Genomic DNA, 23,649 nt, shown 5'->3' with positions numbered 1-23,649 from the left:
AGGGAAAGCTAGCCTGTTTGCAGTTCGCTGACCACTCAGTCTCACACTCAGTGTATAAGAACGTCGCTGTTGGTGAGGATGTTCTGAAATTCACCATCAAAGCAAGACTGCAGGTATTACCGACCAAGTACAATCTGTCCACCTGGTATCCCCACACTCACAGTCCATTCTGTTTAAACCATCAGGATTCACAACACCTAGAGTCCATTGCACACATAACAAATGGATGTAATGCATACAAACACCTGTACATAGCTCGTCATGACCGTATTGTGGACATTGTGTCTGATACAGTACAAAACATCTTACCATCTAGCGCAGTTATGTACAAGCATGCCAGAGTGTTACCAGAGTGGTTTGGTTTTGCCAATGATGTTTTTTCCAACATCCCAAATACACCTGATGTTGTCTTTGTTGACACCAGCCACAAGGAGGTGCTGATTGTAGAAGTAGGCTGCCCCTTTGACCTGTACATGGACCAGACTTTCCAGGACAAGTATATCAAATACCAACCACTACTTGGTACGATAACCAGCTTTGGGTACAAGTGCAAATTCAGCATACTTGTATTTGGAAGTCTGGGCCATGTATATAAATGCACCATGAGGGGTCTGAGAATTGCTGCAATGACTAAAAGAAAGGCCAAACAGGTTGCCAAATTTTGCTCTGTCTCAGCTATTATTGGCAGCTTGGCCGTGTGGAGAAGGAGGTGTTATGTGTATCCTTAAGTGTTCAGTGCTGCTTAGCCCCGAAATATTTGATTCCCTGTTTGTATAATATAATTTGTGGAACCAAATAAAGTATTCAAATGTGTGTGTGTGTGTGTGTGTGTGTGTGTGTGTGTGTGTGTGTGTGTGTGTGTGTGTGTGTGTGTGTGTGTGTGTGTGTGTGTAGCGTTTGGAGCCTATACTGAATCTCTGGCTGGCTGCTCTCATTGAGATTTGGCCACTGTCTCAGGGGAAATGTGCATATTATACACTTACAAATTCTTCAATGTAAAGTTGAATTGTCCATTTGTAATAACTGCAACGTAAACAGTGGCACGTGTATATTAGAGACTGGTGTCTATTTCCATAGGAAATCATTATTACGGTACTTGCATAAATGCAACATGTACCCCCTCTACCCCTATCTGGTCTAGCCTCTACCTCTAAAATGACCTAATTCACTGCGTGACTGGCAGTGAATTTTGAATCCTTGCCGTCAACAAGAAGGAAATATACCGTAGTTACATTTATTCAATTATCTCCAGATTTCTGAAGTGCTGTTTCCGCTGTCCTTCCCGCCCTGTGGCTTGTCGCCAGAGGCCGCTGGTCCGGCTAAGTGGATTGTAACTCTGACGTGAAGGAGTGTCTCTATAACAGCCTCAGAGTCTGAAGGATGTGGAGGGAGTTATACAACACTTTGGGCCGGTTTCACAGACAAGGCTTAAGACTAATCCTAGACTAAAAAGCATTGTCAATGGAGATTTTACATTCAAAGTGTGTGATTTAGTCCAGGACTTGTCTTGAGCCTTGTCTGTGAAACCGGCCCTTTGTTTGCGAAGGTTTCCAGCTACGTGCTACATGCTCAAGCTTCTAAACCCAATAAGGCGTTATGGAACAGCTATCATTTGCATGGTAGGGACTTGTGAGAAGATAGATACAGTAGTTTATATACCTACCTAATATATAATATACCTATAACGTTTTAATAGGCATCAACCACTCCATCCATCCTATCATCCAGTGTGCTCCTCTCATCGATAGGAGCTCTAACCTTGTGGCCCTGAGGAACACAGGTTGTGGTTGTGGCCCTGAGGAACACAGAAGGTGAAGGTGAGAAAATAATATAATTCTTTCACCATCACCGCCGTGTCCTTCTTTGATGAAAAGAGACAATAGGTCAACATGTTTTCGGTGGGATAAGTGTATGTCTTTTCTGCTGCCTTCAAACCACCACACTCACACACACACACACACACACACACACACACACACACACACACCACAGACAGACTTGAGAAACACTAACACACACACACACACGTACACACGTACACCCAGTCCCCTGGTGTTTCCCTGCGTTGGCGTCTGACCCCTGATCTTTTCTTTATTCATGCATTCGTTATTTCTCCTCTGGCTAATAGTGGTAACTATCCTCCTAACAAGATCTTACTATTCCCACGCCGGTCCTACACACAACCACACAACCTGTTGTAATATGAGAATTAACACTCATTTAGAAAAAGCTCAATCTGAATTTCTAATTGTGTGATTTATTCCCGAAGAACAACATCTTTTAAATGTCACTGCATTTATTGTGTTCAATATTAATGTATTGTTAAGCGAACCTGTTCGATAGATCGTTGACTGTCTCTCTCCTAATCTCATGGGGCTGTGACACCACGTCATTGTGCTGCAGGTATAAGGTCAGGGTGGATATTGTTCTTTTAGGTCTGTCTTCATGGCTCCCCGTGACTTCTTCCCTGCAGCCCCATCACGTTGGTTGCCTGGCATACAGATGGGCTGGTTTAGTGGTAACACTCATTCATATTCAGGTGATATTTGCGTTGTCTTTGCTGTAAAGGACTGATAGATACTCTGCCTCGCGTTGCCGTAAACAAAATGGAATATTTCTGATGCAGCTCCTGACTCTTTTTGAAGATGCTCTCTCTCTCTCTTTCTCTCTCTCTCTCTCTCTCTCTCTCTCCCTCTCCCTCTCTCTCTGTCTGTCTTGTCTGTTTGTATCTCTGTCTCTGTCTCTCTATCTGTCTGTATCTCTTGCTCACTTCATCCATCATATGGATGTTTTAGACTGCCATTGTGTCATAGCATGTCAAATACGCATATCACACACCAGTGGTGGCTGGTGGAGGTAGAAATCGGAGGATGGGCTCATTGTAATGCATGGAACGGACACACGTGTTTGATACCACTCCTCACTCCTTTCAGTACAATGGGCCGTCCTTGGATTTCTATGTCCACCAGCCTCCACACGCCAGTCACACACTTTTCTAATGGAAATTTCTCCGTTCTAGTCTGAGGTTGCTGTCTCATGGGGGTCACAGGGAAAATGATTTGACATGAATGATCAAGATTCAAGATTGCTTTATTGTCTGTCACAGAGTGACAGAAATTCTCCTTTGACAGGCTTTGTGCAGTTCATGAATCCGGTTTCCACATTAAAAACACACATAGGTCACACATACAATAAAAACAGACAGATATAACAGTGTTTATAAAATGTAGTGCCTATTTAAGTCCAGTCATTTAAAAATAATAGTAAAAAAAAAAAAAAACATCTTCAATGTTTTCCCCTAAAAGTAATTATTTCATAGATATATGAGGCTGGTGGTGGGGTAGAAATCTGAGGTATTTGATAACGTTCCTCATTCCAGGAAATGCCATCACGTCCGGAAGCAGTGTTGAGATAAATGAACTCAGTTGGCCTCCACTCTTCCGCCAGTCTTATTGTTCTTCTCCTCATGCATTACCACACCATTACCACAATTCTACTGAAACAAATTTCCTTCCACTCTTGAAACAGTTCACACAATCTGCCTATATCCCTGATTGCACTAATCAGGGCCTACTGGCACTCCATCAGTCAGGATATGAAACTATTTCATAGATTCACAGAATATAACATGTGTTATAAGCTACTGCATGTTTTGTGAGAAGGAATTGTGTGAAAATGAACTTGATCGAATGGACTAGCCTACTATCTGACTATATGACAAGGGCAGCCAGTGACAACTGTCCGTCATGTTTAATCCATTTGGGACAGAGAGAGTCAGTCAGAGTTATGTGTCTACAGGTGAGTCATCGGATGATATCAGGTTGGACATCGAAGCGGTGGAGGGGAAGGGGTGTGAATGAATGAATGAATGAATGAATGGACTTTATTGTCATTGCTACAGTACAGGTACCAAACAACGAAATTTAGGAGGGGTGGCTCCCCTGGTGTTAGGAAAGGGATTTTTTTTTTTTTACTTTTAGAAAAAGGATAAAATCACAAGAAGGTAAGGAGCTGGTTTACATAAATAAAGGCTATGTACACAATCCACTGTACTATACTGCACAGATAGTCAACTAGGGTTGTCATATTGCACAAAAGTATTTTTTCACGTTATTTAAAGTGTCACAGTTTGCAGGCTTGAAATGTACATGTTTGTGCCTCAGCACTAGCTGCCATACAATCCGTCCAGACTGTCCTGGGCCCAGAACTTAGGCCTTTGCTATGTTCAGGGCCTTGACGGCCCTGTGGTAGAAGCAGTTCTTCAGTCTGTTTGTCTTAGCGGCCGGGGTCCTGTACCTCCTTTTCGAGGGCAGCCTGATAAAGTGTACGTGCCCAGGGTGGGTCGGGTCCCTGGAGATCTTGGAGGCCTTCCTGAGACAGCGTGTGTTGTACAGCTCTTCCAGAGAGGGGAGGGGGGGGGAGGGGATGTGATGACGTATGGAGCGGAGCATAATCGGCATCAGTGTTCGGTGACTCGTATAAATAACGGAAAGTCCGAGAGGCGGGAAGAAGCGCTCTCTCCCAGACTACGCCGTGCGACAGGTAGGGCTTTTCAACTTAAGAGTTTATCCAATGCTTGAAAAAGACTTCTATTTGATCCATTTTCGTTAAATGATGGCCTCTTTCGTTCATCGGGAACGACCGACTTGTTTGAGAAGCCTAGTATTTTTAAAATTGTGATTATTTTTTGCCTCACATGATATCTGATAGTTTTTATCATGGTGCTGCTCGATGGACATTTCTTCTGCAGCTGGTTTATGTGTTAGAATAGTGAAATAAAAACACATAAAACAAAGGCTTTGTTACAAAATGCGTTCTTGCACTCTATCTAGAGCGTATACCAAGTGCAGTAGCAAGAACACATTTTGGAACTTTCTGACTGCAACAAACGAATGTAGGCTATAATATAGTATAAATAATAGAGTAATATTTTATTTGGGCAGGATAGATACACAATACTTAAAATTATTTTAAGATGGTTATCATTAAATGCTTGCAGATAGTCCACTGCAGATCGATGTGAAGAGACATCCACTGTGCAAGTTCTTTTGGCTACCTCCAATGGATTTTGCTTCATGATTTGGTCTCAAAGTAGAATCGATGTTATTTATTTCGTTCTGTTATTTATGGTAATTAACGAAACTTCTGAAGAGGGACGCTGCGCAGCGCCGGGGGTCTGCTGTGACACAGGTAAGAGGGAGAGCATATTCTCTCCTATGTGTCTGTTTTAGAGCAATCGTCTGTTTGCTTCTTGGACATCACTAAAAGTGTCTAGTTGAAGTGTGAACTCCACTGTCCCCCCCCCCCCCCCACACACCAGGGGAAGCTGCTGGAGGTAGTCAGAAATCGGAGAACGGAATGAGGAATGATACCAGTGGTACCAGTACCATGTTTGATACAATTCCCTATTCAACTCCATGCATTACAATGAGCATGTCCTCAGATATCTACCTCCACCAGCCCCCCCTGCTCCACACTCCCTACCTCTTGATACCACACAAGCATCACCCTCTCTCCCCCATGTAACCTGCCCTTGTCTCTGCTCGTACACTGGTTGGTAACACACACTCCAGGCTATCCCACTCCTCTACTGCCTTCAAACCACTTCACCCACCAACACACACACACATACACACTCCAGGCTATAGGCCAGAGCTACAAATCATGCTGTATAAATATGTGTGATTAATGTATTTTATATTTCTGCAGAGGGCTGTACACTGGACCCAGACTGCCTTGGTGATAGTAAACATTGGCCTGCCGAAGAGCAGAAGGAAACCCTTGGAGCTTCAGCGGGGGATACGCTGCTGCGAATGCTCCACGCCACCAACAGGGGGCGACCTCAGTAATGAAAATTAACCACTGTCCCTGCCTGACATGAGAACCCAATTCACTATACACATCCATACAAACGTTACTGCTGCAAAAAAAAAAAAAAATGCCACAGACACACAGCTGGAGGAAGTGAGTGAGTAAACTATAAGCTCTAAAATGTATGTTTAAAGTGATTAAGTTGTCTTAATGCTTCAGTTCAAATATGCATCGTACAATCCACTGGATATGGAAAGAATGGAAAGAATGTAAATATGTAGCAAATAAATCTTTACTTGCACTTTTGAAGTGTGTGTGTTTCCTAGGTCACATAAAAAAAGAACTGACATGTGGATTCAGTGTGTTCAGCTATTCTATGCCTAAGAAGGACACGTGGATGCAGAAGAATGACCCACAAGCACTCAAGGGATTGTGATATAAAACAGTACCTTTATATTCCTTAATATAAACTAAACAGATATAAAACACTGCCCAGGTTTAACATTTAACATTCCTGTAAACAAAGCATTCCGACAGCTTCCGCCAGTTTCTCTTTCGTATCCTTCAAAAAAGTGACCAACAGTCTGAACATTAACTGCAAACTTCTGCTTCACAGTCAGGGAGGGAGGGAGGTTCTTCAAGTCTTCATCGAAGCAGCGCAACCTTTCATGGCTGAGGAGAGGGAGAGACAACTGCTTACGGGGCCCTACTACTTAATAATAATAATAATAATAATAATAATAAGTAAAACATTTCATAACTTAACGAAGACTTCCTAAAATGGAGGTCTGTGGTTGTAGGTCGGCTGTACCTTGTGTTGCTGTAGTTGCTGTTGCTGTTGTTGTTGTGTGTTTATGTGTAATGCTATGAAGTTGGTTTGTGTGGAAATCATTTTCTGTGTACCTTTCCTGAGGAGGTGAGCTGTTATAGGGATTGGTAAAGACCACAGAGTCTGTGTGTGTGTGTGTGTGTGTGTGTGTGTGTGTGTGTGTGTGTGTGTGTGTGTGTGTGTGTGTGTGAGTGGGTTGGGTGAGTGAGCATGTGTGTGTGTGTGTGTGTGTGTGTGTGTACCTTGCCAGAGGAGGTTAGCCGTTATGGGGGCTGATAAAGACTACAGAGTCAGTGTGTGTGTGTGTGTGTGTGTGTGTGTGTGTGTGTGTGTGTGTGTGTGTGTGTGTGTGTGTGTGTGTGTGTGAGTGGGTGGGTGGTTGGGTGGGGTGAGTGAGTGAGTGTGTGTGTGTGTGTGTGTGTGTGTGTGTGTGTGTGTGTGAGTGAGTGAGTGAGTGAGTGAGTGAGTGAGTGAGTGAGTGAGCGTGTGTGTATGTGTGTACCTTTCCTGAGGAGGTGGGCGAGGGGCTGTTACAGGAGTCAGTGGACTTGGTGGAGGAGTGGTCGTCTGACGAGCGTTTGGAGTGAAGCAAGGGCTTGTCTCTGCTGTGGGAGGGTTTAGGCTGGAGGAGGGCTGGGGACAGCCTGGAGGACCTGGGGGGGGGGGGGGGGGGGTTCAATCGACAGTTCAATCGTTTTTAGACTAGGATCTATTCATACAACAAGGGACACAACACTGTGGCATTTCGAAGAGAGAGCCTCAGCCAACGTTGGACCCGGAAACACGTCACGACTTAACAACCGAATAGCCATGTGTGTTTGAGGTCAGGCACAGAGTGAAACCTTGAAGAAGGAGGCAGCTTGGTTGAATCACTCATTAGCATCATGGGGAATCACTCATTAGCATCATGGGGAATCACTCATTAGCATGGGAGTGAGTACGCAACTCTCTTTCTATCGGTTGACGTCCAGCCTATTTGTGGTTGTGTGTGTCTCAGGTCAAGTCTCCTGTTATAGGGAGCTGCTGCCATTCAAACAACTACATTTAGACGACTAGACCATCTTCCTCGTTATTCCTTTCCTCACAATATATATATATATTTTTTTTATTTTTATATTATCATTGGAGACGACAGAGATAAAACATTCAATTCACAGTTGCTCAACGTTCTTTTATCTCTTAACGTTAAGATGTGTTGCTGGATACCTGTCCGTGCCATGTGGGTGTGTGGGTGCGGGGGAGTCGTCCAGCAGGTCGGCGGTGTCGTTGGAGGCGGGGGTCCGCCTGCTGTTGCTGCTCCTCGAGGAGGCGGCGGTCTGGGGGGGCTCCTCAGAGGACGTGAAGCACGGCCGCTGGCCGATGCCAGTGGGCTGCTGGAGGCCTGACGACTGCTCCTCCGCACCCAACACCTGGGACAAAACAACACAATGACTGGACATTATTCTATTCTTTTGTTAAATATGTTTTAGGGCATTTCGGCTTTATTGGGATAGAGACACGTAGAGATTGACAGGAAGGATGGGTGAGAGAGAGAGAGAGAGAGAGAGAGAGAGAGAGAGAGAGAGAGAGAGAGAGAGAGAGAGAGAGAGAGAGAGAGAGAGAGAGGAGGATTACATGCAGGATATGTCGACGGCCGGAATCGAACCGAGGACCCTGCGATGATATGGCATGCGTGTTAGTGTGCTACGCCACTTACACACCTCTATTATATTTGTAACATCTTTTTTCATCTTGCTGTAACCAAATGGGGCAATAAAGACATTCTGAATTTGAATCTTGAATTCATGTCATTCATGTCAAGGGGGCATTGAGAGAATTAAAAGTGCACTGTATGCTGTTTATACAACTTGAACGTTCACACCTACAAACGTACTGTCCAAACGTGACGCGGTCTGGTCAATTAGTCCGCAAGTCGCTGCGACACAATCGCTAATCAACTAACACAGCTTGTTTTGTGAGACTGCTAACAATGTAAAGTAGTGTTATAATTTACTAGGTAGCAGTGGGGATTACTCACCGAATCCATTGCATTGCAGTATTTTGGCTTGACTAGTGAGTTTGTGTTGTGATTTTCAACAACGCTGAAATGTATTTCCGTGTTTCAAAATAAAATTGGTTGCCGACTTGCAGCCCAAATGACCAAACCGTGTCACAAATATGTGAGACATCCATCCATCCATCCATCCATCCATCCATCCATCCGTCCATCCAACTATCACCCACCGAGACCAGGGCCCTGATGGTGGCCTCGTCCAGCTGGGACCAGGGCGTGAAGGAAGAGCGGATCCACCTCAGGAACAGACCATGCCACTTCTGTCTCAACTCAAACACCAGGCCTGCCATCTGAGAGAGAGATGGGGGGGGGGGGGGGGAGAGAGAGAGAGACGGAGGAGAGGGGGGAGAAAGAGAGAGGGGGAGAATAGTTTAATAAAATGTCAGAGAGTGAGAGGCAGAGTGAAAGCTGCTTTTCTGATGAAACACCCAGCTGTCTTCAGGGCCCAGTTGTTCAAAACTTTTAATCTGGATCAGAACGAACCTGATTCTTTTTTTGCTATCCAGGATCAGATCGAGCTGACTGATTTCCCCTATACGACTCAAAATCAGCCAGATAGATCTGATCCTGGATAGCAAAAAAGAAGAATCATTCTGATCCAGATTTAAAGTTTTGAACAACTGGGCCCAGGGGTCAATATGACTCCTTTTTCAGACTGAAGGTTGAACTGCTAGCCCTGCTAGCCCGAGTCCTTTCACTATGGCTGAAAAATGTAGATATACACACACCGCTACAAACAGGTCATGTGAGCGCTGCAAAAACAACACACACACACACACACACCTCTCTAAACTCATAACATCTCCCTCACCTCTCTGTCGAGTTTGAAGTTGACCCACTCGTCAATCTTCATCTGGGCCAGGTGAGATGTGGAGCGGTCCTCCATCTCGCTGTCGCTGCTCTCGTTCACCTCCTCATCTACACAGAGAGAGCAGCGGTAGTGATGGTTACCGGCACATGTATTACCTCATGTATTAGTGGTGGTTACCAGCACATGTATTCCCTAATAGACACGCATTTACATTTTACATTTACATTTTTGGCATTTAGCAGACGCCTTATTCCAAAGCGACTTACAATCAATACATTTGAATACTAAGCATGTGAATCAGCAGTCCACCATTCGTTGCAGGAAGAGTACTCTAGCTCGGGCCCGGGGCCACTGATTATCGTCTTTTATCGCCTTCTACTAAAACTTTTTTTTTTTTTTTTTTTCTGGAGAAACTGAGAAACAGTACAAGGGGGGCAATAGAAGTTCTTAGGGACACAGTAGAGGGGAAAGCGGGTGTCTTTAGGAGACGTAGTGGTGAGGGTCAGAAGATGTCTCAGGAGGAGCAGTTAAGATGTAACCTGAAGAGATGGGTCTTCAGTCTACGGCGGAAGATGGGTAGTGACTCTGCCGTTCTGACAGCCGTTGGGAGCTCATTCCACCAGCGGGGAGCCAGTGTTGTGAAGAGACGTGATCGGGCAGCCCGACTGCTGTGTAGAGGAGGTGGGGCCAGTCGGCCAGCCGAGGTGGAGGAGCGGAGTGAGCGGGCAGGGGTTTGGGGGGTTACCATTTCCTTCAGGTAGGCAGGGGCTGTCCCTTTAGCTGCCTGGTATGCAAGCACCAGGGTCTTGAATCTGATGCGAGCTGCTATCGGGAGCCAGTGCAGGGTGCGAAGGAGAGGGGTGACATGCGAGTATTTGGGGAGGTTGAATACCAGCCGGGCAGCAGCATTCTGGATGAGCTGCAGAGGTCTAATGGCTGAAGCGGGGAGCCCAGCCAGGAGTACATTGCAGTAATCCAGGCGGGAGATGACCAGTGCCTGGGTCAAGAGTTGCGCTGCCTCTCTGGTAAGGAATGGTCGTATCCTTCTGATGTTGTAGAGGAAGAATCTGCAGGAGCGAGCCGTTGCTGCAATGTTCTCCGCACAGGAAAGTCGGTTATCCAGGATCACTCCAAGGTTCTTGGCTGTCAGGGAGGGGGTTACAGTAGAGTTCTCCACTGTGATGGAGAAGTCTTGGAGAGGGCAGGCTTTCCCGGGAATGAAGAGGAGCTCAGTCTTGTTAAGATTGAGCTTGAGATGGTGGTCAGCCATCCAAGTTGAAATGTCAGCGAGACATGCTGAGATACGGGTTGCCACGTGTACATCAGACGGGGGGAAGGACAGGAAGATTTGAGTGTCGTCTGCGTAGCTGTGGTAGGAGAGCCCATGTGAAGAGATTACCGAGCCAAGAGACTTGGTGTAGAGGGAGAAGAGTAGGGGCCCTAGGACGGAACCCTGGGGTACTCCAGTGGAGAGGGTTCGTGGAGAAGATAGCGATTCTCTCCAGGTCACCTGGTAGGAGCGGCCCGCCAGGTAGGAAGAAAACCAGGAGTGTGCGGTGCCAGAGATGCCCAGGTCTGAGAGGATGGAGAGAAGGATCTGGTGATTGACTGTGTCGAAGGCAGCAGACAGGTCAAGGAGAATGAGAACAGAGGAGAGGGAGGAAGCTTGGGCAGAGTGGAGGGCTTCCGTGACAGCAAGGAGCGCAGTCTCAGTGGAATGCCCAGCCTTGAAGCCGGATTGGTGGGGGTCTAAGTGATCCATCTTCCGGAGATAGTCAGTCAGTTGTTTAGATGCCGCGCGTTCAAGGGTTTTGGAAGGGAAGGAGAGAAGGGATACAGGTCTGTAGTTGTGGACAGATGATGGGTCAAGGGTAGGTTTCTTGAGGAGAGTCTTGACTCTGGCTATTTTGAAGGCCGCTGGGACAGATCCAGTGGATAGGGAGGAGTTGATTAGGGTGGTAAGGTAAGGAAGGATATCGGCGGAAATGGATTGGAGAAGGGGGGTGGGGATGGGGTCAAGAGGGCATGTGGTTGCCCGCTTTGATGTGATAAGTGTGAGAATCTCATCGGGGGAGAGGGGGGAAAAAGATGACAATCCAGAGATCGAGTGTCGAGGGGAGAGTTTGGAAGGGGTGTTAGCATTGTTAGTGGGAACAGTGTTAGCATTGTTAGTGGGAGGAGGGAGCGGTGGGGGGGCAAAGGTGCTGCTGATGTCGTCCACCTTTTTTTCAAAGTAGGTGACAAAGTCATCGGCGGACAGGGAGGAAGGAGGAGGGGGAGGAGGTGGATTAAGGAGTGAAGAGAAAGTGGAGAACAGTTTTCTAGGATTAGAGGCAGAAGAATGTATTTTTGAATGATAGTAGGATGTTTTAGCAGCTGATGCCGAGGAGGCGTAGTTGGCAAGGAGAGTGATAGAGGTTAAGGTCATCAGAAAGGCCAGTTTTTCTCCATTTCCTCTCAGCTGCTCTGAGCTCTAGTCTACAAGCATGTAGCGGTCGATACACGCAAGACTTTCATGAATCGAGGTTACGACAAGCAATCTTAGTCTTTTTTCTTTTTTTTTTTGCTTTATTGTCTGTCACAGAGTGACAGAAATTCTCTTTTGACAGGCTTTGTGCAGTTCATGAATACGGTGTCCACATATATAACAGTGTTTATAAAATGTAGTGCCTATTTAAAAAGTCCAGTCATTTAAAAATAATAGTAAAAAAAACAGTATTATGATTTAAAAAGCTAAAATGTTGTGGTTTAAAAGAAAAACAGTGTGCTTCCTATTTTAAAATGTTCAACCTACCCTTGACCCATCATTTTAAAATAGGAAGCACACTGTTTTTCTTTTAAACCACAACATTTTGCAGTGGGAATGAATGATTTGTTATATGTGTTTTTCCGGGCCAGTGGAGTTCTGTAACGGCGGCCTGATGGAAGTGGCTGAAATGATTGCATTCTAGTCGATTTTATTGGCTATTTCGTTTTAATTTCGTACATTTTCGTAGCGATAATTGACATACAAAAAGGATGCGCCGTTTTTCATCCGATAAAGAGAGAGAAGTCTAGCTTACCTTTCTGCATGGTGGGCTCCTGAAGGGCGCTAACGGGGAGTTTGGCGCAGCCCCCAAATAGGGCCACCGAGAGGGGAGTGACCGCGGTGCAGCAGCGGATGCTGGCTATCCTATGAGCTCGCGTCATCTCGTCATAGATCAGCCAATCGGTGGGCAGGGACTGGACAGCCACCACCTGGCCATTGGCTGGGGGGATCTGAGGGTTGGGGACAAAACAACAACATGGAGTTCCTACAGTCACACGAGCATACCTTTGTAGAATGCATTGTCAATAGTAATAGTTCATTGTAAATGGTAATGTAAATGGCATTTGTCTCTTTCATGGTGTACTGAGTTGGGGGTAATACTGTTTACGTACTTTGGGACACTTGAGTATTTGCTGAGGATGATGTATAAAGCTTGGTCTTCCACAGAGAGTAGAGAGCCCTATAAAAAGCAACTCTAGCGCTTTCTGCTTCTTTTCCTGCTCTTGAGAACACAGACCTAATTGATTCACAAGCCTCCTACATTATGGGCCAGTTTCCCCTGATTGAACAGGTTAAGCCTAATAATCCGAACACTTTACTAAAAAAAGCATCGTCAATGGAGAATCTTCTATTGAAAGTGTGTTTTTAATCCTAATTTGTAAATAGTTTTTATTTTAGGGTATTTCTGCTTTATTGTGATAGAGACAGTAGAGATTGACAGGAAGGATGGGTGAGAGAGAGAAGGGATGACAAGCAGCATAGGTGGATGGCCAGAATTGAACCAGCGACCCTGCAATTACATGGCATGCACCTTAGTGAGCTACGCCACGCAAACGCCCCAGTGCTAGTTCCTATAACGGGTGTATGGGAATGTGTAGTGTTTGGCGGCCTACCTTTTTGTACTGTGTCTGGCTGAGGACGGAGGTGGGGTGCAGGCGGACCCTCTTCTCCTTGGTCCCGGACAGAGAGCAGGTCTCCCGGTCCACGTGGATCAGGTTGGGGTACAGCCCGGCCACCAGGGCTGCCTTCACCACCGGCCAGCTCTCACTGTTCTGGTTGACGTCGCGGATGTCCCCGGGGCCGCGCGCCCGCACACACCCTGGAGGAACACACAAGGGAAAACTATCGACTTCCTGTTCATTACGCTTTCGCGCAAGGAAGCCTTTCTTTTGGGTCCTAAATTCTCTGAAAGAACACAACGTTAAGACCAGGAAAAAACATCAAGAGAGGGAGCGGTCCTTACAGAGTTACGCTAGTTGAGTAATCTGCTAACGAGAGATAAGATATAAAGACTCCTGACCCTCCCAACCAGAGGTGGTAACGGTCAGGTAAGTCTCACCAGTAGTTCTGAGATATCCATGGTGGCTTATAAATGCTAGACTAGGCTAAGCTCAGTAATGCTAGGCTAAGCTCAGTAATTCTACACTAAGCACAGTAATGCTAGGCTAGGCTAAGCTCAGTAATGCTAACCCAGGCTAAGCTCATAATGCTAGGCCAGGCTAAGATAGGTGTTTAACAGGTAAGTCTCACCTATAGCTCTGAGCTGCCCCAGCATCTGTGTCCTCATCCCTACGATGATCTCCAAGGTAGCCTGGGACAGGTAGTTCTTCTCACAGAAGGACCTCTCCCAGCCGTCGCCACGGGCCTTCTGCCACGCCTACAACAGAAGACACAGGAAAGGCAGACACATGTCACCTTATTCAATGTGCTGTCTCTATCAGGACAGCTTGAAAAGGTTCCCACTGGAAAGAAATGTTTTGATTGGAGACACAAGAGATAAAAGTCCGTAATGATCTGACGATCTGTGAAAAAGTGGGGTGCGGGGGGGTTGAACCCGTGTTTCCCACATGGAAGACACCACTGCAACCATTAGGCCTAGAGGACATCCTCATGGTCTGAGGGAGATGCTTGAGTTGTACATGTCTCAGGCAGGACTACCTCATCAAAAGAGCATGACTCCAATCCACCTCCGCTACAGCTATATGGCTCTAGTCTGAAACTACAACAACAACAACAAAAAAACAGGCTCCCCTCTGTCCTCACCTGGAAGGCTCGGAGAAGAGCCATGTGGTCGCTGAAGGTGCCTGCGGTGAACTGTTTGCGGCACAGCATGGCGGCCCTCTTCTGGGAGGCCTGGGTGGGCAGCACAAAGGGGTCGCGGTGGGCCAGGGTGCAGGCGATAGTCAGGATGGGGTCCAGACACTTGAGGGCCACGGCACACAGCACCATCTTCCCCAGGTGGGGCTCCACAGGCAGGTCCACCAGGTGGTGACCCAGCTCCGTCAGGTCCTCCCATTGGTCCATGGCATCTATGGTCTGGAGGAGGGGGAGGAAGTCAGTGGAGGTCAATGGAATAGTCTTGTATACCCCCCCCGAACGTCAGGTAATATACTAGTAAATGGCATAACTAAGATCAGATGTTATCTAGGCAGACAGTCTCCTTAAACCTCCATCATTTTTTAAAAACAGAATCGTACCTGTGGAATTAATTAATTCCATCAAAAACTGCACACAGAAGTACTGCTTAAATCCGATATGCAGACAACAACAGTGTGGAGTGAGGGGTTGTGGGGGAAGCTAGCGTCTCTTACCTTGAGCATCTGCACAGCGTTTTTAACAATGATGGCGGGGGGAGGCTCAGGTGCTTTGGCCAGGAAGTCAGCGATGGGACAGTTGATGGGAGCCAGCAGTTTGGTGTGGAGACAGAGTTTCTGGAGGAGGGAGAGAAGTCAACCCTACAAATAAAACTATGCCAGTGTGTGTGTTAGTGTGTGTGTGAGTGTTTTAGTGTGTGTGTGTGTGTGTGTGTGTGTGTGTGTGTGTGTGTGTGTGTGTGTGTGTGTGTGTGTGTGTGTGATTGTGTTAGCATGTACGTACCTGCAGGGGCATCCTCAGCAGCTGAGGGACCTGGTACTCCAGCATGTTTTTGAACCTGAGGCGACTGAACAGGTGGTAGCATATCCCCGGCCTGCAACGCCCAGCTCTGAGGAAACATTAGTTTTCAACTAGGGTTTCATAGAAAACATAATGAAACATAATGAGACTTCTGCTGCATTTAAGTGTTGCTCAGGAATGGTGAACTCAGAAAGGTCCCACTAGGAAATTTGTATTACTCTGAGATCTCAATGAAAGGCACTTTTTACATAGACAAATGTTTCAAAGTGCTTCACATCATAAACAATAAAAATATATACGTATATATAAACAATAAATACAATACAAACAAATATGCTCCAACACCAAACCATAGACCCCCCCAAAAAGAGCAGAGGAAAAAAAATATATGAGTTTCCCCACAGAGAGCCATCTCAGGAACAACCAATAGGGTGTGATTTCAGGAGTTTCCGAGGAGCACAGAGGAGAACCCACTCCATATCATCATCATGAGTCTTGCAGTGGATGAAATTAATAAAGTATATCAGATTCTGATGGTGAGTCTCTGAACATCTAGGACTCACCTCCCCTTCCTCTGCAGAGAACTGGCCCTGGAGATCCACACCATCTTGAGCATGGTCACGTGGTTCAGGGCGTCAAAGGACTTCTGTCATGGGGAAACGTCGGGGGAACGTACACATCGTTAACACATTGGTGATTGGTTCATGACTCTGAAATTCTTAAGAACGAGTGCACTCAGTATACTGTTGTTATTGTTGTTGTTACTCTGCCATAGAAACGCCCCGGGGATGGTATAACACAGGGTGTTGTTTTCAAAGTGAATCTCACTGTACCTCTTTGACCTTGCCTGAGTCGATGACAAAGACCACGTCGTTGACTGTGATGCTTGTCTCTGCGATGTTGGTGGACAGAATCTTGAAATAAAGACAAAAACATACACACGGGTGTTAACACTCAGGGTATTCATCTACACCTCGTGCGTTTGTGACAGGGGAGGCTAGTGGAGGTAGAAAATCGGAGGGCTGGCTCATGGCAATGCATGGAACGGAATGAGGAATGGTATGAAACACGTGAAAAAAATTAGGAATGGTATGAAACACATGAAAAGAAACTGCTGACGTACTATTTTGCGGACACCGGTAGGAGTGTTCTTCTGGACTCTCTTCTGGTCTGCGGTCTGCATGTTGGAGTGGAGGGTGAACACCTGGTACCTGATGGACCAGCAACAACATATGTCACGACAGGCTTGAGACTGAAGCAGGTTGAGGTCAGGGGAGGCTGGTGGCCTAATAGATGTGAGTAGTGAGTTGGACTGGTGATCAGAAGGTCAAATCCCACCTGGGAACACCACCACTTGAGTAAGGCACTTAGCTCTAAGTTACTCCAGGGAGAACGTCCCTGTAATCTCTAATTGTTGTTATCGCTTTGGATAAAAATGGTTATAATGTAAAAATAGTGGAGGTGGAAATCACAGGCTCATTGTAATGCTCAGAGTGGGAATGAGGAAAACGTGTTTGATACCATTCCTCATTCCGTTCCATGTGGTACAATGAACCCGTGCTCTGATTTCTACCTCCACCAGCCTCCCCTGGTTGAGGTTAACCCTACACTAGGGATGGACGGTTTCAGGTTTTTGAAACCGAGAAACCGGTTAAACGGGATTTAAAATGACATTGTTGAGCCGCCAATTTCAAATAATGGAGCCCTATTATACTACTACAATACATTCATGTTGAAAACACCAGAAGCACAGTTGCAACACAATTAGATTACTTCATAGTTTGGGACCGTTGCTATTTTTAGAAACCCCGGTTTTCGGTTTAACCGAAAACCCTCACAAAGGTTGGGATTTGTGAGGGTAAACAAATCCTAGTTCTGTGTATTGAATATTGTGTAATTTATTTGGCCATTTTTTGTTGATCTATTGATGTCACTGAAGCTTCCCCCACTCTCTCTAACCTGACTTGCTAAAGTGTTGGGTGTAAATCTACAATCTAGGTGCCTAAACAGGAAACACAGTAACATTGTGAAAATGAGTAGCAAATGACAACAATAACAAAATAACTACGAAACCCAAATAGACTGATGGATAGAAACATTAGCTTCCTTGATATACAGATGATTCAATCATTCAATTGTTGACAGTTGTCAGAATTACTCCTTGTTTAACTGTTTTTACTTTAGCGTGACCCACCGTTAGTGCCATACTAATGTGCATGTTTTGATGCCATTATTACCTGTGAGAGTGCTCAGAGAATCTTCTGTCGTCGTAGAGGATACGGTCCCTTAGTCCCACGATCTCATCATAGCCAGGCAGGAAGATCAGAACAGCACCTGGAATGGAAGAGCAAACATGGAAAAACTGAATTTTAAAACAAATCAATCAATGTTTAGGCATAGTGTGAAGTTAGTTTGGCCCTTTTATATCATTGTTAAATGGCCTAGCACTGACAAAACAAAAAAGGAAAAAGATATGCATGACTCTAAATTAAGTTCCATTTTGAATAAAGTGTTTCTGGATGCTGTATAGCCCAATTGTTCAATGCATAATCAGCATCATCACTGTGGCTTCAGCCAACCCTTATGAGATAGTGGTGGTGGTGTTGGTGTGCTGGCTAGCTTGTTGCTGGTTCGGGGGCCCTAGCTCAAATCAAATCAAATCAAGTTTTATTTGTATAGCGCATTTCTCACAAGATGTGACTCAATGCGCTTCACATAATGACAGAGCCGCAAGCAGGCAAAGGTAAAAAACCTGTACACTGTGCAGCCAGGAGAATTCCCTTGCAGCCCTCTACTCATAGAGCGACTACTATCAGTTTGCCTACCAGCACACAGCAGTGGCCCCCAAACCCCCCACCCCCGGGGTGCCCCAGCCGCCCCACACACCCGACCCGCCCCGTCTCTCACCGTCCTCTGAGCTGGTGCAGATTTTGTGCAGCAGCTGCATGATGAGGTCCAGGTCCACCCTCTCGTCGTCGAAGCTGTGGTGGTAGCCCTTCAGCAGCTCCTGGTCCTCGGCACTCAGCTCCGTGGCGGCCGCCGCCTGCACCAGGGACGACTCATCCAGCTTCCCAGCCTCCAGCGACGACCTGGGGGTGGGGGTGGTAGTTGTTTGCATTTTTGTGTTAGTAGTTTTTTATGTCCGTTTCTTTTCCTTGCATTCACATGAGGGTATATCCAGCTCTAATTGGAGTTTGTTTCACATTGCAGAATTAGGTTTGGCTAAATCAGTCATTCTTTGTTAACCTGGCCACAATATGGAATGTTATGTTAAACAGCTCTCACAGGTAGGATTCTAGTAGATCCAATGCGTCAGCCTGCTGGAAGTGCATGGCCCAGTCCAGAGCAGTCCTGAAACAAAACAAGAGGATTGATCAACATCTCACATATCTCTGCATCATCAGGTGTTCCTGAACCAAGGGGCCTGATGGAGGTAGAAATCAGGAGGCCTCATTGTAATGTATGATTTGCACGTGGTTGATAACATTCCTCATTCCATTCCATTCGTTACAATAAGCCTGTCCTCCAATGTTTATCTTCACTAGCCTCCTCTGTCCTGAACAAAAGGCTTTGTAAAATTAAACGAGGACAAAACAAATCACAGTAGTCTGGTAACAGCTTCCCAGAACGTGGGTCGAATACTATTAGAATGTTTTCAAAAATAATTAGAAAATATTGTTGGCTTGAACCTGCCTGGAGTTTGCAATTTTGGAACTACTCAACTGGCTCAATTGTGTGCAGGGAAAACTCAATCAAGCACAGTCAAGTATCTGTACTATTTCAAATACTATTCGAACCCAGGTCCGCTGCCTTACCAGCCGTTGGAGGCCTTGACGTTGACATTGGCTCCCATGCTCAACAGCTGCTCCATCTGACTGAGGAAGCCCCGGCGTGCCGCCGCCATGAGAGGAGTGACACTGGTCCCACTGTGCATGTAGTCCACTGAAGAGGAGGAAGAGGAGGGAGGGTCAGCCTGGGAACTACATTACCCACAATCCCTGTGTTATATTAGTATAACATACATTCATTCAAAGAGGTTTTTGTGTTCATTGGGCAGGTTTCCCAGGACACAGGTTAAGCTTGATCTTAGACTAAAAAGCGTCTTCAATGGAGGTTCTATATTGAAAGTGGGATTTACGATCTAAAAACTAGGCTTAATCTGTGGCCCTCAACGTATACAGGAGCTAATGAGGATATTATAAGAAAGGATGAAAAATAAAAGCCCTGTCGTACCGCTGACGTTCTCGCTGAGGATGAGGTTGAAGAGCTGGACGAAGGCGTCTGCGTCCTGGTTGAGGAAGATGGCAGAGATGCAGGCGTCCATCTCCTTCAGCTGCCATGGGTCCAGAGACGATACATCCTTCTCATTCTGACAAGACAATCAGACAAGGACATCCGATGTTGGGAAACATACTGTGCTCAACAATACTGTAATGTCTGTTATGTTTTGTTAAGATGTTGTGATCAGGAGGTCATGAGTTCAAATCCCACCTAGGAACAGCACCAGTAGTGTGCTCTTGAGTAAGGCACATAGCCCTAAATTACAGCAGGGAGACGGTCCCTGTAATCTCTAATCTCTGCTAAATGGTTAAGAAAAAAAATGTATGCTATCGTCTAACATTCAACCTCACCATTCACAGAGTACACATATCAATCAAAACAAGATCCTGTTGGTGAATCAGTATGGACTGAGAACAATAGACATTGAGAGATGCATCACAGAATGGCTAAGGAAGAAACCGAACTGCCCTTTTTCCTTACCAGCTGGTTGAAGACTCCTCTGTCATCCAGCAGGTCGTTCTCCTGTAGGACACAAGAGGGCGCTGTCTTCATTCTCAGAGACCCCTGGCGAGCGCCCCCCTCCTGGACCTTACACCACTCTGTCAGAGACGTCTGCTGCTTCTCCTCTGGCGGGGGAGTACGCACGCGCACGCACGCACACGCACACACACGCACACACACATACACACCCACACAGACACCCCCACACAGACACCCACACACACACACACACACACACACACACACACACGACAACAGAGACGACACACGCTTGATCATCCTGGACATTGACTGATTACTTACTGTGAGGGGAAAAACACAAACATTTACATTTCTAGAGGTTACGTTCAGAAAGCAGGTAATTAAGCAGTAGAATATGACTGACGGTTACCTCTCTGCATCTCTGTCTTGTATGTGACCATGTCTTTGTTAGTGTAACCCGTCGTCCTCAAGATGTCCTCCAGAAACAGCTGCCTCACCTCGAAGGGTCGTCCTTTGACTAGAACAGACCAGAACATAGTAGTCATCCATTTCCAAAACTTACTTTCAGTAAAGGCTGCCTTTAGTCCCCGTAACATGGTTAAGTCATGATCTCTTGAAATGAGATCACCCATATGAAATGAGACGACCCTAAATGGTACCATCATCTCTGTATCCGCAACCCAAAATCAGTATGGCTGCCTGAAGATCAAAGTTGACTTTGCTATGGATGAGGTTTGACTTTGCTATGGATGAGGTTTGTTTGACTTTGTTATGGATGAGGTTTGACTTTGCTATGGATGAGGTTTGATTGACTTTGCTATGGATGAAGGTGGTCTTACTGTGTATGACAGGACAGGGTCCGAAGTATCGGAGGAAGAGGTCTACGTCGAGGGGAGCACTGGAGAGGACCAGCTTCAGAGTGGGCATCTTCTCCAGCACGTCCCTCATCTTAGTCAACAGGAAGTCAGTCTGCCCGTCTCGCTCGTGAACCTCATCCTGATTGGACAGAGAGACAGGAAGTTGAAACTATTAGTATTACACCAATGGAGTAACCAATCAATGACTCACTTTTTATGTGTTTCCATGTACTGCAGATAAAACAGCTAACTATAATAAAAATGACATACGGCTAAGTCAAATCTCTTTCTTGGGACACTTTGAAGTGGTTGCACAGAAGGTGCACTTTGTCCCTTTTTCTGTGCTTCGGGCTGATTTCTAGGACACAACAGAAGACTAATCCCGAGACTAGAATGCATCCTCAATGGAGATTTTCAGACTGAAAAGTGTATTTAGTCCAGGACTAGGGCTTAATCTCCGGTAAACCAGGATCTCTCAATGTTCCATTTGGCCACGTGTGTGGAGCATTTACATGACATTTTGACCATTTAGCAGCTTTTATACAAAGCGACTTACGATTAGAGATTACAGGGACAGTCTCCCTGGAGTAACTTAGGGCTGAGAGCCTTACTCAAGGGTGGTGGCTCCCAGGTGGGATTTGAACTCATGACCTTCTGATCACCAGTCCAACTCACTATCCACTAGTCCACCACCAGCCCGGGGGATGGTAGAGCTTACCACGATGACGTGAGTGACAGCGGCCAGGGTCTCGTCGCCGGACATCAGAGTCCTCAGAAGGACTCCTCTGGTGCAGAAGGTCAACAGAGTCTTAGGGGAAACCCTGGGAGGTCAAAACAGAGAGAGGTCAATCAGGGCTATTCTCATTCATATCAGTAGGTACTGTATGTAGAGACTTGTCACGTATGGAATGTGAGGTACAGTAGGTAGGTGGGGAGGGGGCAACCAGAGGAGTCAGTGAGATTTAAGCTAATAAAATAAAAATAAAACTCTTTGATAACAGGGCTGGAGGAATTACTTTCAATACAGCGCACAGTGAAAGAGGACAGAAGTGTCTACCTGCTCTCCAGGCGGATCTGGTATCCGATGGTCTTGCCGATGGTCTCCCCTCTCTCTGCTGCCACGCGCTCGGCCACAGCGATGGCCGCCAGACGTCTGGGCTGGGTGCAGAGGATCCGACACGGGATCCCGTTCGTGCAGCCGTCGTCCAGGAGGAACTGAGGGATCTGGGAAAAACAAAAACACTTCCCAGTTAAGTTTACAGATAAAGAATTATTCTCAGCATTCACACAAATCTCAAGGCAAACGAGATATCGACAAACACCTGTGCGGTTCTCCCAGAGCCCCCTCTATCTCACCTGAGTGGTTCTCCCATAGGGCTTTCACACCGGCAAAGAACCGTGCCGGTTCGCATTCGCGTTTGGGAACCTCCGAACGTTGGCGCTGTCTGGCGAACGAGCCCGCGTTCATCGGGCTCGTTCGCCAGACAGCGCCTACGTTCGGAGGTTTCCGAACGCGAACCGGCACGGTTCTTTGCCGGTGTGAAAGCCCTACCAGAGCTCCCTCTCTCTCACCTGAGTGGTTCTCCCAGAGCCCCCTCTCTCTCACCTGAGTGGTTTTCCCAGAGCCGGTCTCCCCGATGATGAGGACCACGCGGTTGCATTTGATGACCTGGACGATCTCCTCCTGGTGTTCGTACACGGGCAGGGAGCGGCGGAAGGAGTCCAGCTCAGACGGGCTTCTCCTCTCGGGCACCTGGCGGACGCCCCTGCCTAGCCGCCCGTTCTCTGAGTGAGTGAGACAGACAATTCATGTAAAACTCTAATTAAGCCGTAGCCTCTCCCCCGGTCCTTACGCACAAAAACCTGTGTCGGACCCATCCCAAAGGATTTGCTTACGTTGGTCAAAACCTTTCAGATCTCCATAAGTGTGGGCACATAGACACAGGGATAGAAACAGAAGATCACCCCCCTTTCTTTCTTTCTTTCTTTTTCTCTCTCTCTCTCTCTCTCTCACTCTCACACACAGACACACACACACACACACTCACCAGGCTTCGGAGCCACTGACCACAACCTCTCAGCGCGAGGCAGCAGGTCAGTGCGTTCCTTGTTGGTGACGGGGAACTTCTGCAGCAGGCTGCGCACCACGTGCTTGGAATTCTGGGAGAGGTGAAAGGTCATGATGGACTGGGGAATCTCAGAACCGTCCTTCTTGCTGATATGGAGGGTTCGGCTCGATCCCTTACTGAATATGAGACAATTAAAAAGTTAGTCAAATGTATTTGTTGTAAGACACTTTGGAATAAGGTGCTAAATGCCAAAAAATGTACAAATCGCGAGTGTTCATGCTTTTCTATGCTACTACTGATAACCTGATGTATCAGGGTCATGAAGGGTTATCCCATTTCATAGGGGACGATTTCAACCACTAGCCCTTGTAACTCTGTTCAGAGGGGTCAAGTCGAAAAGCGAGGGGCACTCGAAAAAAGAGGGGTATGGGTAAAAAAAAAAGGGATTGGGCCCATGTTGTCACGTTTGTTAGAGGGGTTGGTGAAGGCAAATACAGATCTGTGACCAGGCTGTATCCTAAAGCAGATTTTC

The 23,649-nt window shown here is 46.5% G+C and overlaps 1 protein-coding gene and 1 pseudogene across 2 annotated transcripts in view; both read right to left on the bottom strand.

Moving 5' to 3' along the window:
* Nucleotides 1-23,649, bottom strand: part of LOC308150499 (3'-5' RNA helicase YTHDC2-like) — a 106,201-nt pseudogene that overhangs the window by 81,689 nt on the left and 863 nt on the right. The window lies entirely within an intron of this gene.
* Nucleotides 1,754-23,229, bottom strand: LOC308151746 (3'-5' RNA helicase YTHDC2-like; the record flags this gene model as incomplete). The annotated part of the gene is made up of 27 exons (XM_080524654.1): nt 1,754-1,795; nt 7,143-7,293; nt 7,847-8,049; nt 8,864-8,983; nt 9,505-9,611; nt 12,567-12,762; nt 13,426-13,631; nt 14,063-14,189; nt 14,576-14,848; nt 15,124-15,243; nt 15,410-15,515; nt 15,991-16,073; nt 16,261-16,341; nt 16,551-16,638; nt 17,665-17,761; nt 18,314-18,516; nt 18,713-18,778; nt 19,243-19,369; nt 19,661-19,796; nt 20,189-20,334; nt 20,601-20,708; nt 21,031-21,187; nt 21,767-21,869; nt 22,106-22,272; nt 22,655-22,833; nt 22,945-22,965; nt 23,097-23,229. The coding sequence occupies 27 exons, from the start codon at nt 23,227-23,229 to the stop codon at nt 1,754-1,756; spliced, it is 3,546 nt and encodes a 1,181-aa protein (XP_080380780.1).

This window comes from Nansenia antarctica (genome assembly GCF_963989245.1).
Source record: "Nansenia antarctica genome assembly, chromosome: 2".
Taxonomy (NCBI): Eukaryota; Metazoa; Chordata; class Actinopteri; order Argentiniformes; family Microstomatidae; genus Nansenia; species Nansenia antarctica.
The sequence above is the reverse complement of the archived record's forward strand: the minus strand, read 5'-3'. Positions and strand labels throughout refer to the sequence as shown.